Genomic DNA, 26,196 nt, shown 5'->3' with positions numbered 1-26,196 from the left:
TTTATCTCCCCACTTTAAAACCATATTTATTCGAATGAAGATTTCAAAAAATAATAAGAATTTTAAATATTTATTCAGAAAAGCACTAAAGTACTGAGATTTTTCTTTTATTCGTTCGGGCCATTTTGGATCGCATTTACATAATTTGGCTTTTTTCTTTACCCAAAATTTTCTCATAATCTCTACTTGTTTTTTTTCTTTTTTCTTCGTTCCACTAGAGATTTCTTTTAAGAATTTTTTAAAAAATTTAAACCATCGTTCAATTCACTAAATGTTCCTATTTCGTATATAAAAAATGTTTCTTATTTTTAGTTCCTCGAGGTCTTTTTGTCTTTTTATTAATAAAATAAAAATCTTCGTCAGTCTCTTATTATTCATTCTACACAGATGCCCGTAGAATTTTATCGTTATTTTCCTCATTGTTGTTTTAATATTTTTTATTTAACTCTTCCGCTCTTCATGATTCTTTGTTCAGTTTCTGGTCCATATAAAAACCGAAATTTATTAAAGAATGAAATAATTCTTTTAATACTTCAAAATAGGGTAAAATTAATAATTTTACCGTATATTATATTTTCTGTCCACGCCAAAGTTGAAAAATGCTGTAATGTTTGATAAAACATTTTACGTATTATAAAAGTTTATCCGATTTGATTAGTAAAATAAAAAAGTAAGATTATCGATAGAATAATGAAAAATGTACTTATGCATTCGAATTTTAAAATCTCATCGATCCGAGCGTAACTCCATTACTTAAAATAAGATATAATTCTATACTATAGACCTGTTAAAAAGCAACTGAGGTAATGTTAAGATTTGAACTCCGAAAAAAATTAAAATATTATGATCCGCAAAAAACTTTAAAACATGATAACGGTCAGATTCAACTGCTAAACACTTACAGTATAAAGAACCGAAGATAATATTTTAATAAATCATTTATCAAACATTAGTCAATATTATATATAATTAATACATATTATTATTATAGTAATGGTACATATTTTTATCAAATACCAGTGATTTATCGCCGGTACAAGGATAAAGTTATTAACTTCAAGTCGATAGAATGTTGGATGTATAGAAAAAAATATATATGAGACATGAAATTATTTAAAATTCTGCAATAACATAATCAAATGGAAGAAGATATACTGGATACGATTTTAATAGATGGCCGGAACAATTCGAAATTTACTAAATAGTACGAAACAGGATCGCGTGTCCAATTTGTATGATAATAACTTTGTAAATCTTCTATCATTTAGTCGACGAGTAATGTTCCTTGACCAACCTCATTTTCTCCTATCAGTCAGAGATTCCACTAATTTTAATCGTCTGGAATTACAAAATAATAATCCATCAAATTAGATACAATCACACGCCAAAATAACATCATAATTGGTTTTACGGCTGGTGACGTGAGTCGTAAACGACGTACAAATATTACTGGAGAGTTCCTCCCGTTATACAAGTTTTTTTAGCAAACCAAAAACAATGTAAAAAAATACGACGAGTATTTTACAATAATTGATGCATAATACATTAAATAGATCGCTTCAGGAATAAATGAGGTGCTACTCAATGAATTAAAAGGAAACTACAACATCTGCTTAGATGTATCCGTGGTAAAATATTGATCAGAGCAGCTTTCCGTAGTACACGATTAATTATACAATTGGAAATAAAAGTGGTTAAGATCCATATGAATAATTTAAAATAGGGTAGCACAGAGAAACGGAAAATTTTGAAAGTAGTAGTGGCAGCCCTGAGAAGCTGGCAGAAAGGTGGGAGTGACATCCTCCTACGCACAACTACCTGCCATTTAGTAATCGTGGACCAGTGGATCGGTACGCAACGTGCATTTGCCGAAAAGGCGTTTTACGAGAATGGTGACAATGTGACTGCTACTCAACGGGAATTCCGACGTCATGGTCGCGTTCCATGTTGCCACGCCATCAAGACACGGGTTGAGAATTTCGAGGAGACGGGTTCAGCTCTAAAAAAGAAACCACCCGAGGGTCGACGAACCCAAAAACACATTGAAGCAGTTCGGACCTCGGTCGGTTGGAGCCCATTTCGATCGGCAAGAAAACACATAGCAGAATTGAACCTAAACCGAACAACCGTCCGCTAAATACACGATTTGAAGTTTCATCCTTACAAAATTCAAGTTGTATAGGAAATGAAACCATCAGATTATATGGTGCGACAACAATTCTATAATAAAATGATTGCAAAGATTAATGACGACCCCAGTTTTGTTTAAAATATTTCCTCTCGGATGAGACTCAATTCCTTATCAGCGGGTACGTAAACAAGCAGAACTGTAGATATTGGGTGGCTGAAAATTCTCGTCACTTGCACGAACGACCATTACACAGTCAAAAGGTTACACTTTGGTGTTCCGAATCAAAGCGAGGTGTGACAGGCCCTGAGAGAGAGGGAAAGCAACAACAGTAACGTCTGAACGATATGTTGATATGCACGAAACTTTTGTAGCAGAACGACTTCAAAACTTTCTTGATCTTCATAATCTTCGGTTTCAACAAGAAGGAGCCACGGCTCATACTGCCAGAGCATCAACCACAGCCGTTCGACAACTCTTTGTTAACCACATGATTTCACGGTTTGGCGTCATTTATTGGCTCCAGATCACCAAATTTGTCGGTGTGCGATTTTTTTCTTGTCAAGCCACCTTAAAAGTAAAGTGTACACCACTCGCCCGACGACAATCGCCGAGTTGAATACAATGATTCGAGAAGAAATCGCTGCAATCCCCACGAAGTGCTACAAAATGCTATGCAAAATCTCAGCATTCGCTTCCAGGAATGAATACATTCGAATGTCCATCATCTTATGAACGCTGTTTTTAAAAATTGAAATTTTTTGTGTTGGGACATTTAGTAGCATGTAATTTACTTTATTGTTTTTAACAATAAAACTTGTAATTTGATTTTTTTTTACTTTTGTGAGAGTCGCTTTAAAATTTCCCGTTTCCTTATGCCGTACTTTACAAATATCCAAAATAATAATAAATAAATAAATACAAAAAAAAAGAAAATAAACCAACGTGTTATTTGATTTTCACAAAATTATTTTAATCGATCACACAACTCTTACTTCGGTAGACAGTACCTTCCTCATACTACTAAAGCTAGAAGTACATACAACGAAAGACGTAAATACAAAAACCAAAAGAGATAAAACGCACCAAGACAAAGAGCAACAGGGAGTGTACATGTCAGTAACGTATAAATTGAACAGTAAATACTATCGGTCAATTCAGAAAAAGGGGCGGTACTTTCTAAATGATAAGAAGCCCATTCCCATTTATATAAATTGAATAACGGCGAACTATTCAAGTTTAACTGATCGTTTAGATGTAAATTACAATTTTTAAATTTATTAATTTCCAATGACTAAAATGTTCAGTTTTAAACCTTTTTTCTTCAAATAAAGTATCTTGAAGTGCCATTAAAAACATGATTCTCATCAATTAAATGACAAAGCATAATTAGAAACCGTCTTCTTATCGGAAAAACGAGATTATAACTTTTTATAAATTGATGTTTTTCAAAATATACAAGTTTGATACATATTTCATTTATATTTTTCAAAAGACCTACCGGTCTGACTGATATAAACTTTATCACAAGAACCACATTCAAATTCGTAATCTCCTGCTTCATCCGTTGATAAATACTACATTGTGTGTAAATACTAAATAAATAAAATAATTAACATTTTATATAACTGTCACAACGGTCAGTTGTTTTTCTAAGAGAATTGTTAACTTATATTGCAATTTTATAAGAAAAATCAGTGATCTCAAAAACTTACAAGGTATAAATTCCGTTTTTACTTCCTTGTACAAATTAAAGGAATTATTGTAATCGCGAAAAATTTCGGTTTTCAGATCTCAACGGAAATAATAATTTCGATCATCCCTGAATCAATTTTGACTAGTTTCGGCGTCACGTCTGAACGTACGTATGTATCTCGTGTAACTCAAAAACGATTGGCCGTAGGATGTTGATATTTTGGATTTAGGACTGTTATAAAATCTAGTTTTACACCTCCCCTTTTGATTGCAATCAACTGGACCAAAAATGTCCAAAAAAAAAATCAAAATCCAAAACGTTTGATTTACTTCAGTTTTTATTAACTGAAGTACTAAGCCCTCAATGACAGCTTTTCAATGATATATCATAAGTGGCACTTATTTTTACTGGTTCCAGAGTAATAGCCCAATAAAACTTTAATTAATGAAATATTTGGATCTTATAAGGGGAAGGCACATCGGTTCGAATCCGACATCATTTCCTTTTTTTAACTTAAATATATTGATTTATTAATAATTATTAACCTTCGATTGTAAAAAAAGTTTTACAATAAATAATAATTCAATAATAACAATAAAAAAAATATGAAAAAATATCAGAAGTTATTAATGAAATAAAATTGTATGTACTTTTCATTTTAAAAAAATGTGTATATGTAATTTAATAGGCGTACAAGGAATTCATGTGGTGTCCACATCAATTTTTTTAGAAAATCTTTTTTATCGTAAAGATTTTTGATTTTTATATCATAAGAAAAAAAATCAAGCGGTATAAACCAAAAATAAAACTAAACTTACAGTTTACAGTTTTACCCACCAGTGAGGGCAACTCTTAATATTTATTGTTACCCAAATGAGGGTGGATCTTAATTTACGAAATCATCCACGGAATTTTGGTCGGATAACGAATTCTTCTCTCTTAAGATTTTCCTTTCAAAATAGTTTTATTTCTGTCTTCATGAATGAAACTGTTTCGTAGAATAACATTTTTTTCGAAAATTTTCATTCCCCAGATCATTAGTAAGTCTGAGAAATGTTAATCCTTCCTCGCTGTTTATACTCGAGCTCGTTTTATTTTTCAATTCCACGTTAGTTTGAAATTTTAATAACAAAATCATCAACAGTAAACTTCTGATATACGTGTCTAACAGTTCATTTATTTTCCATATGAATTTCAAAATTTTAATTTGTAACTAAAGCGATAACTTGTAAAAATCAATGTCGGTGGCTTCAAGATCAAGGATGTTACTTTCATTCAGATATTATTTAAGTTTTCCTGATAAACTTCTACACACGATTATCCAATTCCTTACTGTTAACCGTAGTATTAAACAACTTTTAAAACTCTCATTGTTTTCTTTAAATTTAATTTAGTAAAAATCATTCGAGTATAATAAATGAAACGTTTTTATTACTTCCTTATCCACGGACTGAATAAAAAAAGATGTGTTTATCGTTACATTCGTTCTTTAATTAAATTCAGTAAGAGAAACAGGAGGAATAATTTCCGCATATGTTCACTAAACGTATAACGCCTATAGTGACGTTATACATTGTTTTAGTTAACTGTTAGTACTGTAGCAAAACTTAGTCGTACAAGTGCGGTCGTTCACACATCAAAGCAATATTTTTGGCAACTTACGTTTAATTTTTTTTTTATAATACAGATAATAATAACACGATTTCTTCTAAAAGAAATATAACAGACGATAGAAGTTCGAATTAATATAAATTATGAAAACATAAGTAGAAGTATTAATGTATTTTAACAAACGTTAGACGTTACAGTCGTGTGACAGTGAAATGCAGTAAAGCCATACACACCTATAAAGAAATTCTCTTTTTGCTTGTCAAATTGCTTTTAATAAAATTTACAAATTACCTTCGGTAAACATAATTTAATATTATATTAATTTTTATAGCGGAAGGAAACATTATTTTTCCCCTATTAGAAAAAAAATCTTGATTTTAAAGGTAATAACCTATTATATAAAATTAAAGGTAATTTGTTGTTTTTTTGTTTTTTTTGTTAATCTTGCTTCCTGTAAACAACTATAAAGTCATAATTAATCCCCGATTTTTGTACGTGTATGTTTAAGTAATATAAACATATACGCGGGTATATATCTAACTCTGTTGTGTATTCGATACCTTACATAAGAACACGTACACGTAGTACAGCTATAAAACGAAAATCTCCATCGTTTTGAAGCAGCTGCAATAACAGTATTATTCAAAACATCCTGTAATTATGTTACAGATTATACCGCGTCAATTAATTATTCGTTGAATTTTTTTTTATAGCGAACGTTACGTCTGTTTGATCAGCAGACGTAACAATCGTTTTATAAACATACTTAACGTTAAAAATTGTTTAGCTGGCATCATTAAAATAACCAAATATGGAAATAAACGCGTATTTTTAGATATATTGAATCTAACATTAAACACTACCTCGCAGTATTATATGATTATTGATTTTATTTTTAGAAACAAAAAAGGTCAGTAATTGAAAAACTTCGAGCTAAAATATAAATTTTTCATAACATACAGCTGAATATACTATATTTTTTTATTATTACATTCCTTAGTTTATTTTGAGAGAATCTAAAAATAAAATCAGAAAAAAACGAACAATTTAAAAATCCAATCAAAGGATTTTTCAATATTCGTTTATTGTATAACACAAATAGAAAAAGAAATTCAAATTGTAATTTGTTCAATTATCCGGTTTTTTTTGGTTTTTTTTAATGATTACGATAAAAAAATGTTTCAGTAAAAAACGCAACCTAATTAAAAATAAATATTTCCATAAGATTAATTTTCCGTCGATCGGTAAACAGTAAAGCAATTATTAAGGATAAAATAAATTTTAATAATAAATAAATATTAAATAGATTTTCATAAACACAATGTTGGAATGTAAAATGAAAACTTTAAGAAAGAAGAGTAATTTGTAAAAGAATCAAGTAACTTTGATTCGAATAAATGATCAAGAAAAGGAAAGTCCCAGTGAGATTTTTGTTTACTCGAGTTATATCGGTTAAGATTCAACGTTGCTCTTGAACTGGTAATAAAATAAATTTATTACAACCTAAATAAAAATAAAATATTTTTAAAAACATTTGATGTAACACAACATGACTTCCTTGTACGCCTATTAAATTACATACATATACACATTTTTTTTTAAATGAAAAATACATAAGATTTTATTTCATTAATAACTTTTGATATTTTTTTTTTTATTATTATTGAATTATTATTTACTGTATTTTTTTTTTTACAATCAGAGGTTAATAATTATTATTAATAAATCAATATATTTAAAGAAAAAAAAAGTAAAAAAAGGAGACGAAGTCGGATTCGAACCGATTTCCCTTTCCCTTATAAGATCCAAAGATTTCATTAATTAAAGGTTTATTAGGCTGTAAGTCTGGAACCAATGAAAGTACCACTAATGTTGAAAAGCTCTCAATGAGGGCTTATTACTGCAGATAAGAAAAAGTCCAAAATCCAAATTTGTTGGATATTAGGCTGTTGGTCCGGTCGACTGCAATCAAAAGCGGAGGTGCACAACAAGATGTTACCACAGTCCTAAACAGTGGCAGCTCACGTAGAGGCACTGTAGAATTGCAGCACCCCACTTTCTAATTGATATTATCGATAACATCTAATATGAGTCCTTTCTTCTTTATACTTGTACAGTATATAATCCTTAAGCTTAATGTCAGTAGCCATCCCCTAGTTTATGAAAAAGATACAAAAATCTTTGTATGGAACTGTGCGCTTCACAGTTCCAGCGGTGTGGTGTTTGGCTGTTGTGGCATGCGCACATAGGCTGCACGCGAGACTGTAAAGGAAATAGAGCACTGTTGATCCCGCAGTGCCGACCCTGGCGTGCTAGTGGAAGATTTTTTTTTAACTTCACGTGCGTAAGGAATGTTCCTTGTTCATTCCCTTTTCTGGTTGAAATGGCGATAGAAAAGATAGTTAGTAAAAACTAATTATGTATTTGTTTCTGTGTACATGGAAATTTAAATTATGCATCACTGGACTATAGTGTTTTTAAGCGGATATTTTATTAAGTTATTATCTAATAATACTAAAAAATATTATCTGTATTGACATTTTATTACTTATTCGGTTAAACCGAATATGGGTTTTAAGCACAGTGTACTTAAAAGCCGTGTACCGTATTCTTGAATGTGATAAAGTGTAGAATTAGATTATTATCCTGCTTCCAACTACTATTTCATTCATTTTGTTTCCGTTCTTTTATTTTACATAAAACTTTAGCCGTGGCCTTGTAAACGCCCAGAAAAACATTTTCTGGAGCAGCACCCCCACTAATTTTAACTACGACCCGCCACTAGTCCAAAATCAAAACTTTCAACATCCTACGGTTAATCGTTTTCGAGTTATGCGAGACGTCACGTCGAAACTTACCAAAATGGATTCAGGGAAGATCAAAATGGATATTTCCGTTGAAATCTGAAAACCGAAATTTTCCGTGATCACAATACTTCCTTTACTTCGTACTTTTTTTTTTGTCTTCAGTCATTTGACTGGTTTGATGCAGCTCTCCAAGATTCCCTATCTAGTGCTAGTCGTTTCATTTCAGTATACCCTCTACATCCTACATCCCTAACAATTTGTTTTACGTATTCCAAACGTGGCCTGCCTACACAATTTTTTCCTTCTACCGGCCTTCCAATATTAAACGACTATTCCAGGATGCCTTAGTATGTGGCCTATAAGTCTGTCTCTTCTTTTAACTATATTTTTCCAAATGCTTCTTTCTTCATCTATTTGCTTCGTCCATCACAAATAACAAAATTCTTCTACCTCCATAATCTTTTCTCCTCCTATTTTCACATTCAGTGGTCCATCTTTGTTATTTCTACTACATTTCATTACTTTTGTTTTGTTCTTGTTTATTTTCATGCGATAGTTTTTGCGTAGGACTTCATCTATGCCGTTCATTGTTTCTTCTAAATCCTTTTTACTCTCGGCTAGAATTACTATATCATCAGCAAATCGTAGCATCTTTATCTTTTCACCTTGTACTGTTACTCCGAATCTAAATTGTTCTTTAACATCATTAACTGCTAGTTCAATATAAATATTAAAAAGTAACGGAGATAGGGAACATCCTTGTCGGACTCCCTTTCTTATTACGGCTTCTTTTTCTTATGTTCTTCAATTATTACTGTTGCTGTTTGGTTCCTGTACATGTTAGCAATTGTTACTTCCTTTACTTCGTACAAGGAAGTAAAAAACATTATGAGAATCTTACTTTATTAATAATAATAGCAGTAGACGTAGTAAATAATACGTAGTAAACGTATTATTGATTAACGATATGGTTCAATCTAATATAGCCTTTTACAATTTTTAATATATTAAAAAAAGTCGCTTGTGAAAAGTTTTTATCTTAAAATCAATAAATATTTATCTTGTTAAATATACTTATTTACGTTACTGTATTCCAATGACGATTGAACGTTTCTACTGTTAATATTTCTAGATATAAACGTTTATTTTACCAACTCTATAAAAGGGGCGTGGAAAAGGACGTAGTGGCCAATGAGACTGGTGAGGAGTTCAAATTGATCAGGCTATATTAATGTTTTACTTTTAAATATGTCTACCTATTTAGTAGCTGTTTTTAGTTCATTATTTTTCTTAAACAAGGGTAGAAATAATTTTTTGTAATATTTGGTAGTCTTATTTATATCGATAATATTTATTTAGTTAATTTTTTGTTTATTTACTTTACTAATTCCCTTTTAAAATGATGATTGTTAAAAATCGAAATTAGCAACCAGTTCTAAATTTTTAACATTTATTAACGGTTCTTCAGCGTTTCCACTTTTCGGTTCAAAATTCTGTAAACTTTTATTTAATAGGTTTATTGTATTATCATTAGATTACTTTGATTAATAATAGGTTTTCATCGGATAAAAAACATTATTTTTAATTTTTTCCAATAATTTAACTATTATTTTTGACTAGAACGAATAATGGGGTTAAATTACATAACGTAATCTATCTATATTTAACATCCACAAATACGAGGTGTATTCAAAAAGTAACGAAAATTTTGAAATTTCGCGGATTGTATTAGTCCGATTCTCGGGATTTTTTCGTTGTTGTATTGGTAAACATGTCTGAACTGTATCTGTACGTTTTTAGCTACACTGGATGTTTTGTCTGTTGTCATCTGTCAAACGGAAATCACATGTTTTGGTAAGATCGGCGTTTTTTTTATTTGTATAAATAATGGATCAGAGAATTTGTATTAAATTTTATAGCAGAGTTTTAATAATGTTAAGTATTGCTTTTGGTGAGTCTACTGTGAGTAATGAAAGGGTTTACGAGTGTAATGAGCGTTTCCAAGAAGGTCGTGAAGACGTTGAGGATGACGAGCGCCCCGGACGCCACAGCACATCAACCGATGAAAAGGTGAAAGAAATGATTGTGAATGATCGCCGAATCACAATCAACAGAACTCGCTGATGATATTGGGATATCAAATGGCTCATGCCATGAAAGTTTTTCGGATGTTTTGGGTATGAAACGAATGACAGCAACATTTGTTCCAAAATTTTTGAATTTCGAACAAAAACAGCGGCGAATGGAAGTTGCTCAGGAGTCGTTAAATGAAGTCAACAACGATGCAGAACTACTGAAAAGTGTCTTAATGGGTGATGAAACATCGGTTTACGGATATGATGTCGAAACTAAGGCTCAATCGTCCCAATGGAGGCATTCTGGATCACCAAGACCGAATAAAGCTCCACAAGTACGGTCGAATGTGAAGGTTATGCTCAAATTGCTTGTTCTTTGATTTTATCGGCATAGTGCATCATGAGTTCTTGCCGCAAGGTCAAACGATCAGTAAGGAGTATTATCTTCAAGTTCAACGCCGTTTGCGTGAAGCAATCCGAAAAAAGGCCCGGAAACAATTTATGGCTTTTGCGCCACGATAATGCACCTGCTCACACTTGTTCGTCAACTTTTAGCCAAAAATAACACTGTAATGATATCTCAGCCGCCATATTCGCCAGAAATAACTCCGAGTGACTTTTTTCTATTTCCATAAACAAAGAGAACCTTGAAGGGCCGTCGTTTTACAAGCATAGATGAGATTAAAAGTGAATAGCTGAAAGAGGTAAACATTATTCCAAAGATCGAGTTCCAGAACTGTTTCGGGGATTGGAAAAAGCGCTGGTATAAGTATATAATATCTAATGGGGACTATTTTGAACGGTATAACGTTAATGTAGACAAACAAATAAAATTCTTTTCAAAAAACAAAAATGGTTCGTTACTTTTTGAACACACCTCGTATAAGTATTAAATAAATATTCAGCTTTCTTACCTAATATTAAAAAAAATCACGGATTCGTTTTTTATCAGTCATAACCAGAAGAATGAATCCATTTCTCCGTTATACGCATTCCTTAAAATTTGAGCGAAGTTCAGTTCCTTAAAACCGAGTCAGTCAGCCTGTAAGTGAATTAAAATAATAAAAACTATTTTAAGATGTACTCTTCCAGTTTTCACTACAAAAAATAAATTCTTTAATTTAATATTTCATTGTTTACAGAGATCTAAGAAGATAAATTTTATTTATATTTTTTAATAACATGTTAATTTACATTTTAAGGATCAAATAAAATAGAACAATTATTATTATTCTCAGGATGCTGACTAATTATTTTCAGTTAGTGGATTTTCAACTAAAATAATGTAGTAAACATTAAAGAAGCTTAGGGGTTGTAATAATAGTCTATTTTTTCTATACGTTAATTTACTGCTTAATAATTTAACTGCTTACGGCTATTAGCAAATATTTTCTTTTTCTATGCGAGATACATCCTGCAAATAATATAAATTAATATTACCAGCCTTTGATTAATTAACACTGGCATGATACAATAATAAAGAATCCTTTGCAGGACACCTTAATTCATGATTAGTAAAACTTTTATTTTGCTACTATATCCATACTACAAATAATTCCGTAAGATTTATACCAAAACGAAGACCTCAGCGTGATGTAAGCGTTTAAGAAGCAGCTTATTTTACAGGTTTGTGACTCATGGATCAGAACAAATACAACTACTTCTCTAAAAGATTAATTAGGTTTTTTAAAAATTCCTATTTTAGAAAAGTGCTTTACCGTAATTACGAAATTTCGAGGGCAACACCTAGTGGTTTTTCCTTAACTTAAATCTCAGAAACCTTTCGTAATTTCTCAACCGTACATAATCAAAATATTTTACACATTTTAATTTTTACTTTCTGACAAAAACGGATTCAGTATTTATACAATTCGCAAATTAAATTTAGAAAACAGAAAAAATTATTTTATTTTTTCCTTCATCAAAAGAGGATTTTCCTTTTTCGAATTATGTAAAATTAATTTATATTACGCGTAAATCTTGCTGTAATAATTAAATAAGTTAAATCTAAAGAGAACAAAAAAAATCTACAACACAGTTCTAGGACTTAATATTACTTCCGGGAAAGCCGTGTTCTGATGCACCACCAGTTACATACACAACTTGATTTAAATATTTATCTTTTTATTTAAATATAGTATTTTTTCGTTTATTTAATTCAATGATTGCAAGTAAAACTCGAGCGCATACCGTATTTAATTCGCGCGGGTGTGGCGGTACTAGCGGCGACGGTCGGTACTAACTAAACTAATGTAATTTCACAACTTGCATATAACAGATTTTGCTTGTACGGTCGGCAGACTGGTGTAGCCGCGAGACTTAACGCACCAGGTACCGATTCAACCGGGAGATCGAGCTCGAGACCCAGCCAGACCGAGTTACTTTTTTTACACTTTAAATATTATTCATTTATTTAATTCTACCGCTCACCTGTGACGTCACAACACAGGAGACTACTATAACAGCATTTCTTGAATGGTATTTTGTTAAGTTTTTTGTAAATATTATTTTAATTTTTAAGAAATGCGCATAAGAAAATATGACCTTAATCAGGCGAAATCTCAAGATACTGATGGTGGTGACCTTGTTCTACAGTCTAACGCCCTTAACCTTTTGAGTTAAAAATTTAATGGTATCAATGCCCCATATATAGTAGTAATCTGACGAAGTTTGGTCAAAATCGGTCCAGTAATTCTAGAGGCATAAGGTGATTTAGAGGCCAATATCGAATTTATACATACATATTTACATCCCGAAAATTTTCATCCCGTTTTCTGGGTTCCTTAAATGTCAAAATTTTAAGATCCGGTGAAAATCGCATATCTCCAAACTGGATCGATTACAATACTTTTCCTTCTACAGCTGTAGCGCTATGTAGACGGAAAAATAAAAGTGTTTTATCAATTACTGGTATAATAAACGCTTTAGGACTCTACGAACAGGAATATCGCTATTAAAGAGGATAAATATAAAATATTTTTACAAAAGTATATATCGTTTTTCTAATACGACACAACGTTTAGGAATTGTAGAAACTTCGAAACTACATCCTAGCGTTTGCACTAAACTGCTATCCTATATCGATACTTGAAAACGGCTTATCACATTATTTGTAAAAGCTGCATCGTTTTTAAAAAACTTACGATTAGAATAAGTTAATTTTCAGTTTTATTACGAATTTTTACGCCCAGCTGGAGTATTGTAAACTTTAATCGATTTATTTGAAATTTTTTGAAAAATATATTTACCAAACATGTTTCGTTTTACTGAATTCCCTAAAAATGTCATACATTGTCGTTTTCTCCCCGACAATCAAGGTGTTAAAATGATGTAATAGAAATATTATATTTTGATTATGTATAAGCAATACTGCGCTGGAATATTCGATTACAATGAGTTAATCATAATTACTTACAAAGTTTAATTCTTGTACATTAATTTTTCATAAACGAAAATTTGTTTTTTTTTCTTTCTTTTTCTTTTTATTCTTTCTTATTATTTTTTTTTTTTTTTTTGGACTATATGGCGCTGAAATTAACGGTTTGTGATATATGACAGCTTGAAATTTCATAGTGTATTATTTATTTTGGGGATTCCTTAAGGACTCCCTTATTACGTGCTTTTTTCGGGAAACTTACTTATGGCTCCGCAGGAGAGCCGATTGTAATTATCAGTCGAAATGAAATAATTTAAAATTATTTCATTTGAAAATGAGATACGATCCTCCAATCTCTATATATAAAAGAAAATGTCCTGACTGATTGAAGTACAGCCAAAACTATTATAGGTAGAGACTTGAAATTTTCAGGGTATCTTTAAGTAGGCGTGCACTAAGTAAGGATTTTGCAAAATTTTTATTTTATGGGGTTCAAATGAATAATCGATAGTATTTGCGTCGAAAATAGTTGTGTTTTAATATCAATCGATATTGAATGAATGAATTACGGTAGTAAAATTTGTTAATAATTTAATTAAAATTTATTATTAGTGTTGTTATTTATTATTTATAAACATTTAAGAAAAAATCTTATGATTTTTTGAGAGGCATCATCAATCATGTAAGCATGTTCTTTTTTTCTGATTCTTATTTGTTGGTGTTGCTTCTTCCTACCTATTTTTTATAAGCATTTCAGAAAAAAGAAGTCCTTTTATAAGTCAAAAGGTTAGTGTAGTGTTTCAAAAAGTGAAAAACTTGTCAATTTGAAAAGATAACAGTCGACGACACGTTAATAACCCAAACAGTTAAATGATGATTATGAGTGATAAGAACAGGAGTTCTATTATCTATTTCTGACATCATCTTTTAAATATAGCAACATAATAAGCAAAAGTATTACTTTGAAACATTCAATAAATATGTCTAAAATTCAAGTATGGCTTGGGCGATGCCGCGACGAGTAACCTGCTTGTTACCCGTTTGTCACCCAAACGCTCTTTAATTATCCAATATTAAAGACCAGTTTTCTTTGGCAGTGTGTGTTTTTTAATTTTTAATATTTATCTCTGTTTAATATTTGTACATATAAAAATTATTTTAAATTACATCTGTATATGTCCACAGTTTTACCGGTCGCCAAGTGTGTTTTGATATTATCTTTTATGTTCAAGGATCAAAGTTATAAAAAAAAAACTTTAACAAATGTTTTTAGTTCATCAGGACTCGTTAGTCGCTAATAAGATTTTTTTTCTCTCTGGTTATGTCTGAGAGTTGTTACAGGTTGTTAAGTGGCCATTGAATTTTGAAGCCCCTACCAATCTACCGTTTTTTCAAAATTTTTATTTAAAAATTACCAACTAAAACGGAGTTATAATATCTCGGGTTTTATCTAGGTTTGAATCCTGGTCAGGTATGGCATATTTTACACGCTAAAAAATTCATTATCATTCATCGGTAACTTTAAGTGGGCGTAAACCTATTTTTATTGTATAAATACGTAAATAACGAGAAAGAGCTTTGCTGTAAAAGCTTTGCTTTGTAGTTAATTCCATATTAATCGATCGAAGCTGAGGAATAATTTCGAAGCATATTATGGTGTAAAGTGCTGTTAACAATTCCTTCAAAAAAAGATCGGTCTTATCTCACCATTACATACGATGGATAGTCTGTGATTTCCGCATACAATTTGTCATCAAGAATACATTTTCTAAGATATAATATTTGGATAAATGGTATATTCGTAGGGGAAGAAAATTGGTTTCCGTAGTTGATCATTGGGAAAACCTCATGGAAATGCTTTACAACAAGTTTAACCTAAAGGTAAAACCCAATCAGAAAATAATAATCATTAATATGAATAGGAGTAAAAAATTTAACTCGAGATATTTTTTTTTTTAACTTTTTTTCTGAAATGTTGAATGTGGAATATTTTGTTGGTCAACAAAAATCTTTCGCTTATTTATTTTATTATTTTGTTATTGATCAAGAACAAATTAACGAAAAATTTAAAAGCTATAAATTGTACTACAATGTTAGATCGTCCGTTATATATTAATTGTCATCAAATTAAACAGACGGAATAACTTATATGCTAGTGATAAACAAGCAATCAAAATCGGCTTTACGGAGGATTCATTAGCTATTATAACCGCCTGTTAATCAGATTACCATAAATTAGAATAACTTTACTTATTTTCTTTTCTTTGCAAACAATGCTGAATTTATTAATGTTTGAGGAGGGGGTATTGAAGGCTCATACACTCTCCTCCCTTAGAATTTCGTTGCGACTCTAAACCTTGAATCTGTAACAGTTTCTTGAGCGTAAGAATATGTGCCTTTGATTACATAATCACCGTTTATTATATATATATACTTCTAGACGTACATCTTATCTACTACAAGACGTGTGTTGTACATCTATATACAAAACGTATCTTAAACAATCTGTCTACAAGACTATTGTCTATTATTTAATATTCTGTACGTGCATAAATCATTATATAGCTTGCATTAATAGACCCACCGGGTTGTCTAGTGGAGAACGCGTCTTCCCAAATCAGCTGATTTGAAGTCGAGAGTTTCAGCGTTCAAGTCCTAGTAAAGGCTTTAATACGGATTTGAATACTAGATCGTGGATACCGGTGTTCTTTGGTGGTTGGGTTTCAATTAACCACTCATCTCAGGAACGGTCGAACTGAGACTGTACAACACTACACTTCATTTACACTCCTATATATCATCCTCTAAAGTAATACCTGAACGGTAATTCCCGGAGGCTAAACAGGGAAAAAGGAAGGTTGCATAAAATAACGATGAACGATTTGTTAATCCTCTTATAAATTGTCATTATTTTTCAAAAAATTATAATCTGTATTACGAATGTTTATTTAACACTAAACGAGATTTTCTTTTTTCAGGTAAAATTTATTTGCAAAATGAACACAGGCTTTGAAATTTTACTAATTTTTACAACACTAGTATCAATAACAAAATCCTCAAACAGTAGTTCCGGAAATTGGTCATTTTCTAATGAAAATAATAATATTGGTTACACAGCTACAATAGGTAAGTTATTTATTCATATTAAAAAAAACCAGACATATATATATAGTATTATATAAAGAAGAAGAGGGTGTTTTTTGTTCAGGATAAACACAAAAAACCATCGATCAATTGCAACTAAATTTTTACCCATATTTCTCGGCATAAGGTTTTTAGATATATTGTATCTTGAAAAAAAAAATCCCTTTCGGTACAGCGGAAGGCGAAAGTACATTTCACCGGTGCTAAGTAAGGGATAAAAAATATTTCCACCTTAAAGTTAAGAAAAACTTCAAATTTACTCAATACGACAACGGTTGCATGTGAAAAAAAGTTTCACATATTTAGCATACGACAAGCACCATCTTCTTACAATTCCAACAACATTTTGGTCATCCCTTACCGTAAGGGTTGGCCATATCAAAAATTGCTTCAGACGAAGGTTTAAGGAAATGTTTAGAAAACTAACGACCACTTTAAACCGATTAGATACTGTGACTATTAAGAGACATATGATTTTTTTTTGTTCTGAATCCCCATTTTTTCCACCCCCTGGGGCAATGGTTTGGTGATGTAAGAGAATTTACTTAGATAAGTTTTAGGTCCTTATCAAAAGAATAGTAGGAACTTTAAACCAATTCGATATTTTACTCAATAAGAAAGTTATAGCGAAATTTTATTTTTTCGAAAAAGCTACCCCTCCATGGTCCGATTTTGCCCATTAACGAACTCGACCGAGATTTTGGGTTGTTATATTTTATGTATCGATTTAAAAGTGATTGGCGCAAATTACGGCAGTTATCGTGTCCACAAGAAAGTGAAATATATATAAATGTACATATAAACTTTTGAACTGACGGTGGTTTTGGGGTCTGGGGGATATGAAACGCACAAAACGCATAAATTTTCCGGAAGTCGAATCATGGTACCCATTACAATAGATAGCTTTCTTATGAAATCTACCTATATATTTATGTAGTAGCTAGATATCCCGGTTGAAGCACAAACATTAATGAATTGAATTAATGAACTGTGAGTCTCTATCAATGTGTGAGCTGGATTTGAACTGGACGATTCAAATCAATCGAATGAATAATATTACAAAAATAATAGAATTAAATTTACGTAAAGTAAAATAATATTAAATAAATCTAAAAAAATTCTGTTTAACAATAACGGGTTTCCCGTGGGGGCTGCGTGTTGAGCTATGCGAGCACCTCGTGGGTACTAGACCGATCACCACGATCAACTGGTAACAAACGGAGTGCCACTGGGGCGCTGTTTTGGGAGGTCCAATGAGGTGCTCTTATAATATCTCAGCAAACAATCGTCCAATTTTCAAAACTCAAACGGGGTACTTGTTAGTACGTTGAAGGCTAACCTTTGCATGCATCAGGTACACTCTCGATCATTAAACAGCTCACGGTTATTCGGAAATGTATAAAGTTGTCACCGTTTATTTAAAATATATGAAGTTGTCACTATATATAAATGTAAAGTTTGTCTGTTTGTTCTTGCATCACACAAGAACCAAACGACCGATTATTTTCAAATTTGCAGAATACATTCGTGTTTTCCCACGAAAGGTTTTAAGCCATCGACCGAAGCCCTTGAAGGTTATGATTACAAATACTCATTATTTCTTCACCCCCAAAGAGGGTTAAGTTGTGAATTAAAGATATTCAAGCAAAAGAAAGATTAATCCTTTTATTTTGTTATTATATTTCTGATACCGTGGCAAAGAAATAAGTAATGCATTTTTCGTCGTCAAACTTGTGTGTACTTCAGTTACCACAGTCTATCTTTTGTAATTGAGTTTCTTTTTCAGGATTCTATAAAGCCTCAATACTATAATCATTATCGGTATAATTCACACAACCGTGAGGATAACGTACAGTGCGGGGATGGAGCTGTCTGGGTAAATGGAAATGGCGACCGAAGGTGTCCAGGGTGCCGATTCCCCTGGCAAATTGGGTATGGCCAGCGAAGCGAACTCTACGGCCATGGAGTAAGCCCCTTGGCCCTGGGAGGCCCCGAGGAGCCCCTGTTAGCTCCGAGATTCCCTCCGGGCTGCCAGATGGACCAGGTTCTGGCTAGACGGGCCGGCTAGCATATATATATATATATATATATATACAGAGTTAACATAAAAGAATGGGGCGGTTTCAGTAATTCATAGGAAGATTGTAGGGAAATTTCTAGATATTATATTGGTATCCCTGAAAGCCTCCAACCCAAAAGTTTGTTTATCAGCAGTTGTAACCACACCGTCAGTTCTTGTATTGTTGTTGCGGTGAGTTTAGTGAGTTACTATGTTCTCGGATAAAGACAAAGCAAAGTGTGTTTTATTGATTCCTGAATTAAAATCCGTAATTTTAGTTCAACGTGCGTTTCGACGTGAATTCGGAAGAGATCCACCACACAAAAATAACATAACACGTTGGTTCAAACGATTCGAAGAAACCGGATCGGTTAAGAAACAGAAATCAACCGGCAGACCAAGTGCACCAGACGAAACGGTTGAACTAATTAGACAATCGGCAATTAGAAGTCCTGGGAAGTCCATCCCCCATCGAAGCGTCGAATTAGGTATTCCAAAATCAACAGTTCAGAAAGTTTTACGTAAAAAACTGAAATTACACGCTTATAAAATCCAGATACTGCAGGAATTGAAACCCGATGATGGTGTAAAACGTTACAATTTCGCTGTTGAAATATTGGACAGAATAAGTGAAAACGAATCATTTTTAGATGATATAATTTTTACAGACGAAGCTACATTCCATGTAGCGTTAACAGACACAATTCACGGATATGGGGCTCTGAAAATCCACATACAATTATCGAAAAACAACGCGATTCGCTTAAAGTTAATGTTTGCTGTGGTGTGATGAAAAATCGTGTAATAGGGCCTTTCTTCTTTGCTGAAAAAACAATTAATGGAGTTGCGTATCTTGACATGTTAACCAATTATTGCTTTCCTCAGCCGGATGAACTCGAAAACATTCATCGACTTTATTTCAGACAAGATGGTCCTCCCCCGGACTTCAATGCATCGGTCACGGACGCTTTGAACGAAAAATTTGGAGATCGATGGATAGGCCGGCAAGGATCCGTACTTTGGCCTCCAAGGAGTCCAGACCTGACACCTTGCGATTTTTTCTTGTGTTGGTACATCAAAAGCGTTGTTTTTACACAAAAAATTCGCGACCTAAACCGCTTAAAAAACAGGATTAATGAAGCAATGACAACCACTAACGAAGAAATGTTAACTAATGTTTGGAGAGAAGTTGAGTATCGTTTGGACATTTTTCGAGCGACTAAGGGCGCACATATTGAATTTTATTAATTATGTAAAAAAATGTTTGAGACGACAAATTTGAAAAATAAAAAACATAAAATGTAAGTAATTCTGTTTTAATTTAAACCATGTTCAAAACCGCACCATTCTTTTATGATAACACTGTATACATAACGCTTGTTTTTCAATTAACGTTCTTAGAAAAACGAAATTATATGTTTTATATCAGAGAAACACACTATCCAATCCAATAATAATAAAATGATATTTTTATTATCATTATTATTCTATATAAACTTTATGATTAAAATTAATAAGTAAATAAATCAATAAATAAAATCTGTAATGATAAATGACAAACTTACAAGGCTTTTTTTTTAATAAAGGACAAAAACATAAATATAAAGAAAAACAAAACAAAAACAACGGTAATAAAATTGGATGTAAAGAATGTTACAATGTACGTACAGATGTGTAAACGTAAAAAATAAAGTTATAAAGAAAAAAAAATGTAAAATCTTAAATCTTCTTTGAGAGCACTGGGCCGATGCATATATGTGTGAAGGTATTTGTGCGCGTAGTATACATATTAAGCGCATTTTGCGCACGTATTTGAATGTCACAGAAGGGAGGTTTAGGAAAGGATGGTTTTGATAAAGAAATGATAGCGACTTAGCACAACGTACCAACCTGTGTTATTTACCAGGCACTTCCGTTCAAGGCTATCGGTACATGACCCATAACATGTTAGTAGGCAATACAGCTTTATAGGCCATAAAATACGTCAATTCTTGTTTCTTTACAAGTATACGAGTTGACCGAAAACATTCACTTCTTATAATCATTTTTTTTTATATATATTTTTTTACATACCCTCTCTTTCTCGTGTGTGCGCGCGCGTGTGTATGTATGTACATTTATTTTTTTTATTTTTTACTCTTTAAAAAAACCATTCCTTATATTGTAAATCGTGCTTATATTTTACCTCCTAGTATTAACGGGTTTAACGACTTATCCTTGAATATATAACAGCAACACATTATAAACTAAATATATTATTCTTATTTAAAACCACCATAATAACAGTGAGCTATATATATATATTATTAACATAGAAATAAAATACAAAACAGTTCAATTCGCAGTTTTTTTTATTTTTAAGTAAACAAAACAATAATACTAGCAAGACGTAGAAATATTCATAATACTGCTCTTTATAATTATATACTCGTACACACACACACACAAAAATATACATATATCGTATAAAGATAAATACATTTAAAGACAATAAACGTAACGTAAATGAAAAATAATTGGAGTCATATATTACTAACGGGAAAAGAGCTTTCAAACGTATTTACGAAGAATGTTGATGTTGATTTTTTTAAAAAAATGTGTAACATGACAAAAAATATGTTTTGATTCAGCAATTAGATAAAAGAATAAAAAATAATATTATTTAGAAAAATTGTTTATACTATAAATAGATATTAGTAAATATATTAAACATTATTTTATTTTTATTTTAATTAGTAATTCCGAAAAGGTTCGGTTTGGATTACATTATACGTCGAATAACAATTTAAAAAAATAAACTGGTTGTAAAAAAAATTAACAGTAAAAGAATTCGGAACGGTTACAGTGGTTAATTAAAGCTCTTCCTTAAAAAAATCTCCTAAATTAATGTTAATTAAATCTTAATTTAATCTCTAGATAAATTAACGTTAATTATTTAATTTATTCATTTTTCTCGTAACCCTTCACGAGTAGACTTACGTTAACTAACAAATATATCGGGTATCCAAAAAAAAAACTGCGGTTTTAAAGTTGCCGGAGGTCCGATGTTAGGGTGTCAGATGCGCAGAGTCACACAGTTTCATGGAAACATCATGATAAGGCTCCTTTACAAGTAAAGTTTGGTTTGCTTGGCATTTCTTCCGCCACCACCCCATTCAGTCGCCCTAAAGCATAAGACCGAATGTCTGTGCCGCAAACGGCAACTGAGCCTCGAACAGTTTAGCGACCAGTATCTTTACATAGCTCCTAGAGCTTAGCTAACAGCGTGAGCAGACGAAGCGGCCATACACCATTGGCTGTGTCCCAACCGCTCACTTGTCATATATTTGCTAAAATGAGTAGGCGCACCCCGTCAACTACTAAAAATATATATGACACCCACTAACTAAAATTTACTTCGTTTAGATAGCAATTCGCTGCCACGCCTAGGTCGCTGAATGCCAGTAAGTACCTGTCCACCATTTTATGGCGCTTGGAACCATAATAATTGGCCAGCCTTAATCACGGTTAGCTTCCTACGGCAATGCGGTAAGAGTATTTCCCTTAAGCAAACTACGGATGCCGGTTGAACAAAGCAACCGCATCTAGGAACTCCCACACGGTCCGACAATGCGGCTCTCGGCGCTTGTGAGTGACCAATTTTCCCTCTGACCTCAAAATTCCAGGATGGCCCGGTCTCTAGCCCCCCCAAGAACAAATAAGGTTTAACTAATTTAAAATATATTGTAAAATTTGATAAATCGAAGTTACTTTATTACATGTTAAATTAAATATTATGTGTTTTATTACATCCAAGTACAAAGTCTAAAGTTTTTTTTTTACATCTTAATGTAACTGAATATAACCCCCGTTTAGAACCCTGGATACGTCAAACAGATAACTCGCCTCATTCCACACTCACACGCAAGTCTGCAGAAATCGTTTCCACGACTGCTATGATCCTTTGGCTCAGGCGGTCAAGTGACTGGACTTTTTCACGGTACAGTTCTAAAAGAATAAATCCACATGAATCGAATATTTGTCAGCGGTTGACCGAAAATGAATATTTGGGATAGTAATATGCACAAACGAAATTTTGGGCAATTTTTTCCCACAAACCGATCGTTACGGGCGTATTGTAATCGGACATGTTAGAGAACTTTGTGTTTCAGCAGATTGAAAATACGGAAAACTTAATTTTTCAATAGAATGGAGCCCCCTCCGAAAACACAAACAAGTAGAAGTTGTGTGCGGACTGTGCTCAACGGCACGTTCACAGAAGGCTGTATAGGCGAAGAAGCTCCCATCGCTTGGCCGCCGCGAAGTCCCAATTTGATGCCGATGGATTTCTTTATTTGGAGTTACATAAAACGCATCTGGACTTGACCGCCGGCCAAAAAATAACAGCAGCTGTGGAAGCGATTCCTGCAGACATTCCTCTGAGTGTGAAATGATGTGAATTGTCGGTTTGGGGTACAGGACTCTAAACGTTCCTCATATTGAGTCGCGTTAATAGGTAAAAAAAAATGCTTTAAACTTTTTACTTTAATATAATAAAACACATACATTTGTAATTCCAAATGTAATAAAGTAAATTTATCTTAAATTCCCGGAGTTCTTTATCGGACATCTGTATGTTGTTTTTTACGCTTCATAAGTAAGACTAGTAAAGGTAGTTTTACACGGATTTGAATACTATATCGCGGATACCGGTGTTCTTTGGTAGCTGGATTTCAATTAGCCACACATCTCAGGAATGGTCGAACTGAGACTGTGCAAGACTACACTTCATTTATGTCCCTACTCTGAAGTAATACCTTACGGTGGTTTCCGAGACCAAACAGAAAAAGAAAAGAAGACTTATTAACAAACATTATCTTATTTATTTAAAAAAAAAAGTTAAAAGTAATTTTAATCAGTAATGTTTCTCAAAATTCGTTAATTTATTGTACCTTAGTTGCTTGCTGCTTCCCTTGCGTACATTTTAGATTGGTACCTAAATTAAGTTTTTTCCAAAGAAAAGTTACTTTATTGTTAAAAATCGACCATAATTTAAAGATGGATATTTTAATATATTAGCAAATCGATTTATTTAATTTATCGAGGATTTCGGTCTTTTCAAATTTTTTCTAGTAGTATGCTTTATCCTGTACATGTTCAAAAAATCTAGACATATTGACCAGCGATATTTAGAGTTCGCGGACGATATGTTCTTTTAGGCGAGTAAAAAACAATACAAAATATTTATTTGATCACTTCTTTGTAAATTACATTAGTTTTCCCTTCAAAGGCGAGAATGGCCAAAGAGTTAGGTGAGCTCAATCTGAAACGGGAAAAATGTCCATGACAGAAACTATTCCGTAGACCAAGGGGGTGAAGCTGTAGAGCAAGGTCACCCTCAGTATCTCGAGATTTCTTCTAATAAAAAGGGGGTCATATTTTCCTTAGGCGCATTTGTTAACGATTAAAAAATAACAATATTTGCAAAATCGCACCCCACCACAAAAAAATACACTAAACTACAGCTATGTTTTGACGTCACAGGTGAGCGGTAGAATTAAATAGATTAACAATACTTAAAGTGTATAAGAGTAACTCTGGCTGGTTCTCGAACTCTATCGCCCGGGCGACTCGGTACGTAGTGCATTAAGCCTCAGCGCTACACCAGTCTGCCGACCGTACAACCGAAATTTGTTCTATGTAAGTTGTGAAATTACATTAGTTTATTTAGTGCCGACCGCCGCCGCTAGTATCGCTACACCAATGCGAATTAAATACGGTATCCACGCGCGCTTTAGTTAGAATATTCGAATGAACAAAAAAAAATATTATATATAAATAAAATGACAAATATTTTTAATTGTGTAAACCGTACACAGAAACAACCAGTTACAGGACTTTCCCGGAACATGGCTTTAGCCGTGTGTTTTATTAAATAACGGAATTAAATTTAATAAATTAATCGAATCATGTGATATTATCGATTTAATAAACTAAAAGAAAAGCATTTTAATCATAAATACAAAATTAAATATAATAGAAATGTTGTTTAACGAAAATTATATAGTTTTTGAATCGAGTAAAATTTTGAATAGTTGGCATACCATGTAACGTATCGAATGTAATTTGTTTTCATACACGTGTGTAAAACATTCACGACTTTGAATTTCACGCTGATATAATAAGGTATTGAAAACGAAACGGAAAACACCGTGTAAGTAATAAACAAAAACTCGCGTGCACGCAAAATAAGTCGAGTGACAAATATATTTTGCATCGAATTTGATCGATAAAACGATGAAGAAAGTGGACCTGATTAATCTAGAACGCAACCATTATTCGTAACATATTAATATTTAAAATCTTTAAACAGAATTTTGGTCCACCCAAAATGGATGTATTAAAAATGGCGAAACATAAATTTATTTGTTTTTAAAGAAGAGTCTAGATGCCAATTTTCACGACTAACACCTTCTGTTCCTGAGATATAGAATTTTTATAAAAATGTTTGCCTCGCTTTCACCCCCTAATAAAAGGAGTTTTTCAAAATGTTTCCTCAAAATTTCCCTACCAAGGTTAAGCGGTTTGACTTGTGCGTTGAGTCCGTCAACCAGTCAGGACAGTTTCATACATCGATTTCGTCTATCTTTAAAAAATCCATATAAGTGTATAAAGAGTGTCTCAAGATGAACAGAATTCAGAACATTTTCTACAAATGAAAATAAAGGAAAGAATCTGTATAATTATGGGTCTTGAAACGCTTAGTTTCGGAGATAAAACTTGCGAAAAATGTTTAGCCAGATCTGCATTCCAAACCCGCCGGGTTGGTCTAAGTGGTGAACGCGTCTTCCCAAATCAGCTGATTTGAAAGTCGAGAGTTCCAGCGTTCAAGTCCTAGTAAAGGCAGTTACTTTTATACGGATTTGAATACTAGATCGTGGATACCGACGTTCTTTGGTGGTTGGGTTTCAATTAACCAGACATCTGAGGAATGGTCGAAAAGAGACTGTACAAGACTACACACTTCATTTACACTCGTACATATCATCCTCTGAAGTAATACCTGAACGGTAATTCCCGAAGGCTAAACAAGAAAAAGAAAGATCTGTATTCCAAAGGTAGACTATAGAAAAAGGCGAAATTTGTTTCAAGCTATAACTCGGAAAGGTAAACGTATCCGAAACTATGTATATATGAACCTTTTTCTTTATTTTCATTTGTAGAACATATCCCTAAACTTTCTCCGTTTCTTTCTGAAACCGGTATACATGAATATTTTTTTAGATTAATAATAATTATACTGTAATTATATTATTTACAT

At 32.4% G+C, this 26,196-nt stretch overlaps 1 protein-coding gene across 1 annotated transcript in view; it reads left to right on the top strand.

Moving 5' to 3' along the window:
* The window catches only part of LOC142330032 (sclerostin domain-containing protein 1-like), a 65,881-nt gene that overhangs the window by 22,197 nt on the left and 17,488 nt on the right, over nt 1–26,196 (top strand). Inside the window, exon 2 of the mRNA XM_075375043.1 lies at nt 16,672–16,819. Coding sequence (XP_075231158.1) covers nt 16,690–16,819 — 130 coding nt within the window. The 5' untranslated portion in view covers nt 16,672–16,689. The remainder of the gene's footprint in view (nt 1–16,671; nt 16,820–26,196) is intronic.

This window comes from Lycorma delicatula, chromosome 9 (genome assembly GCF_047948215.1).
Source record: "Lycorma delicatula isolate Av1 chromosome 9, ASM4794821v1, whole genome shotgun sequence".
Classification (NCBI taxonomy): Eukaryota; Metazoa; Arthropoda; class Insecta; order Hemiptera; family Fulgoridae; genus Lycorma; species Lycorma delicatula.
Note: the sequence above shows the minus strand (reverse complement) of the source record. Positions and strands in the feature narration are given on the sequence as shown.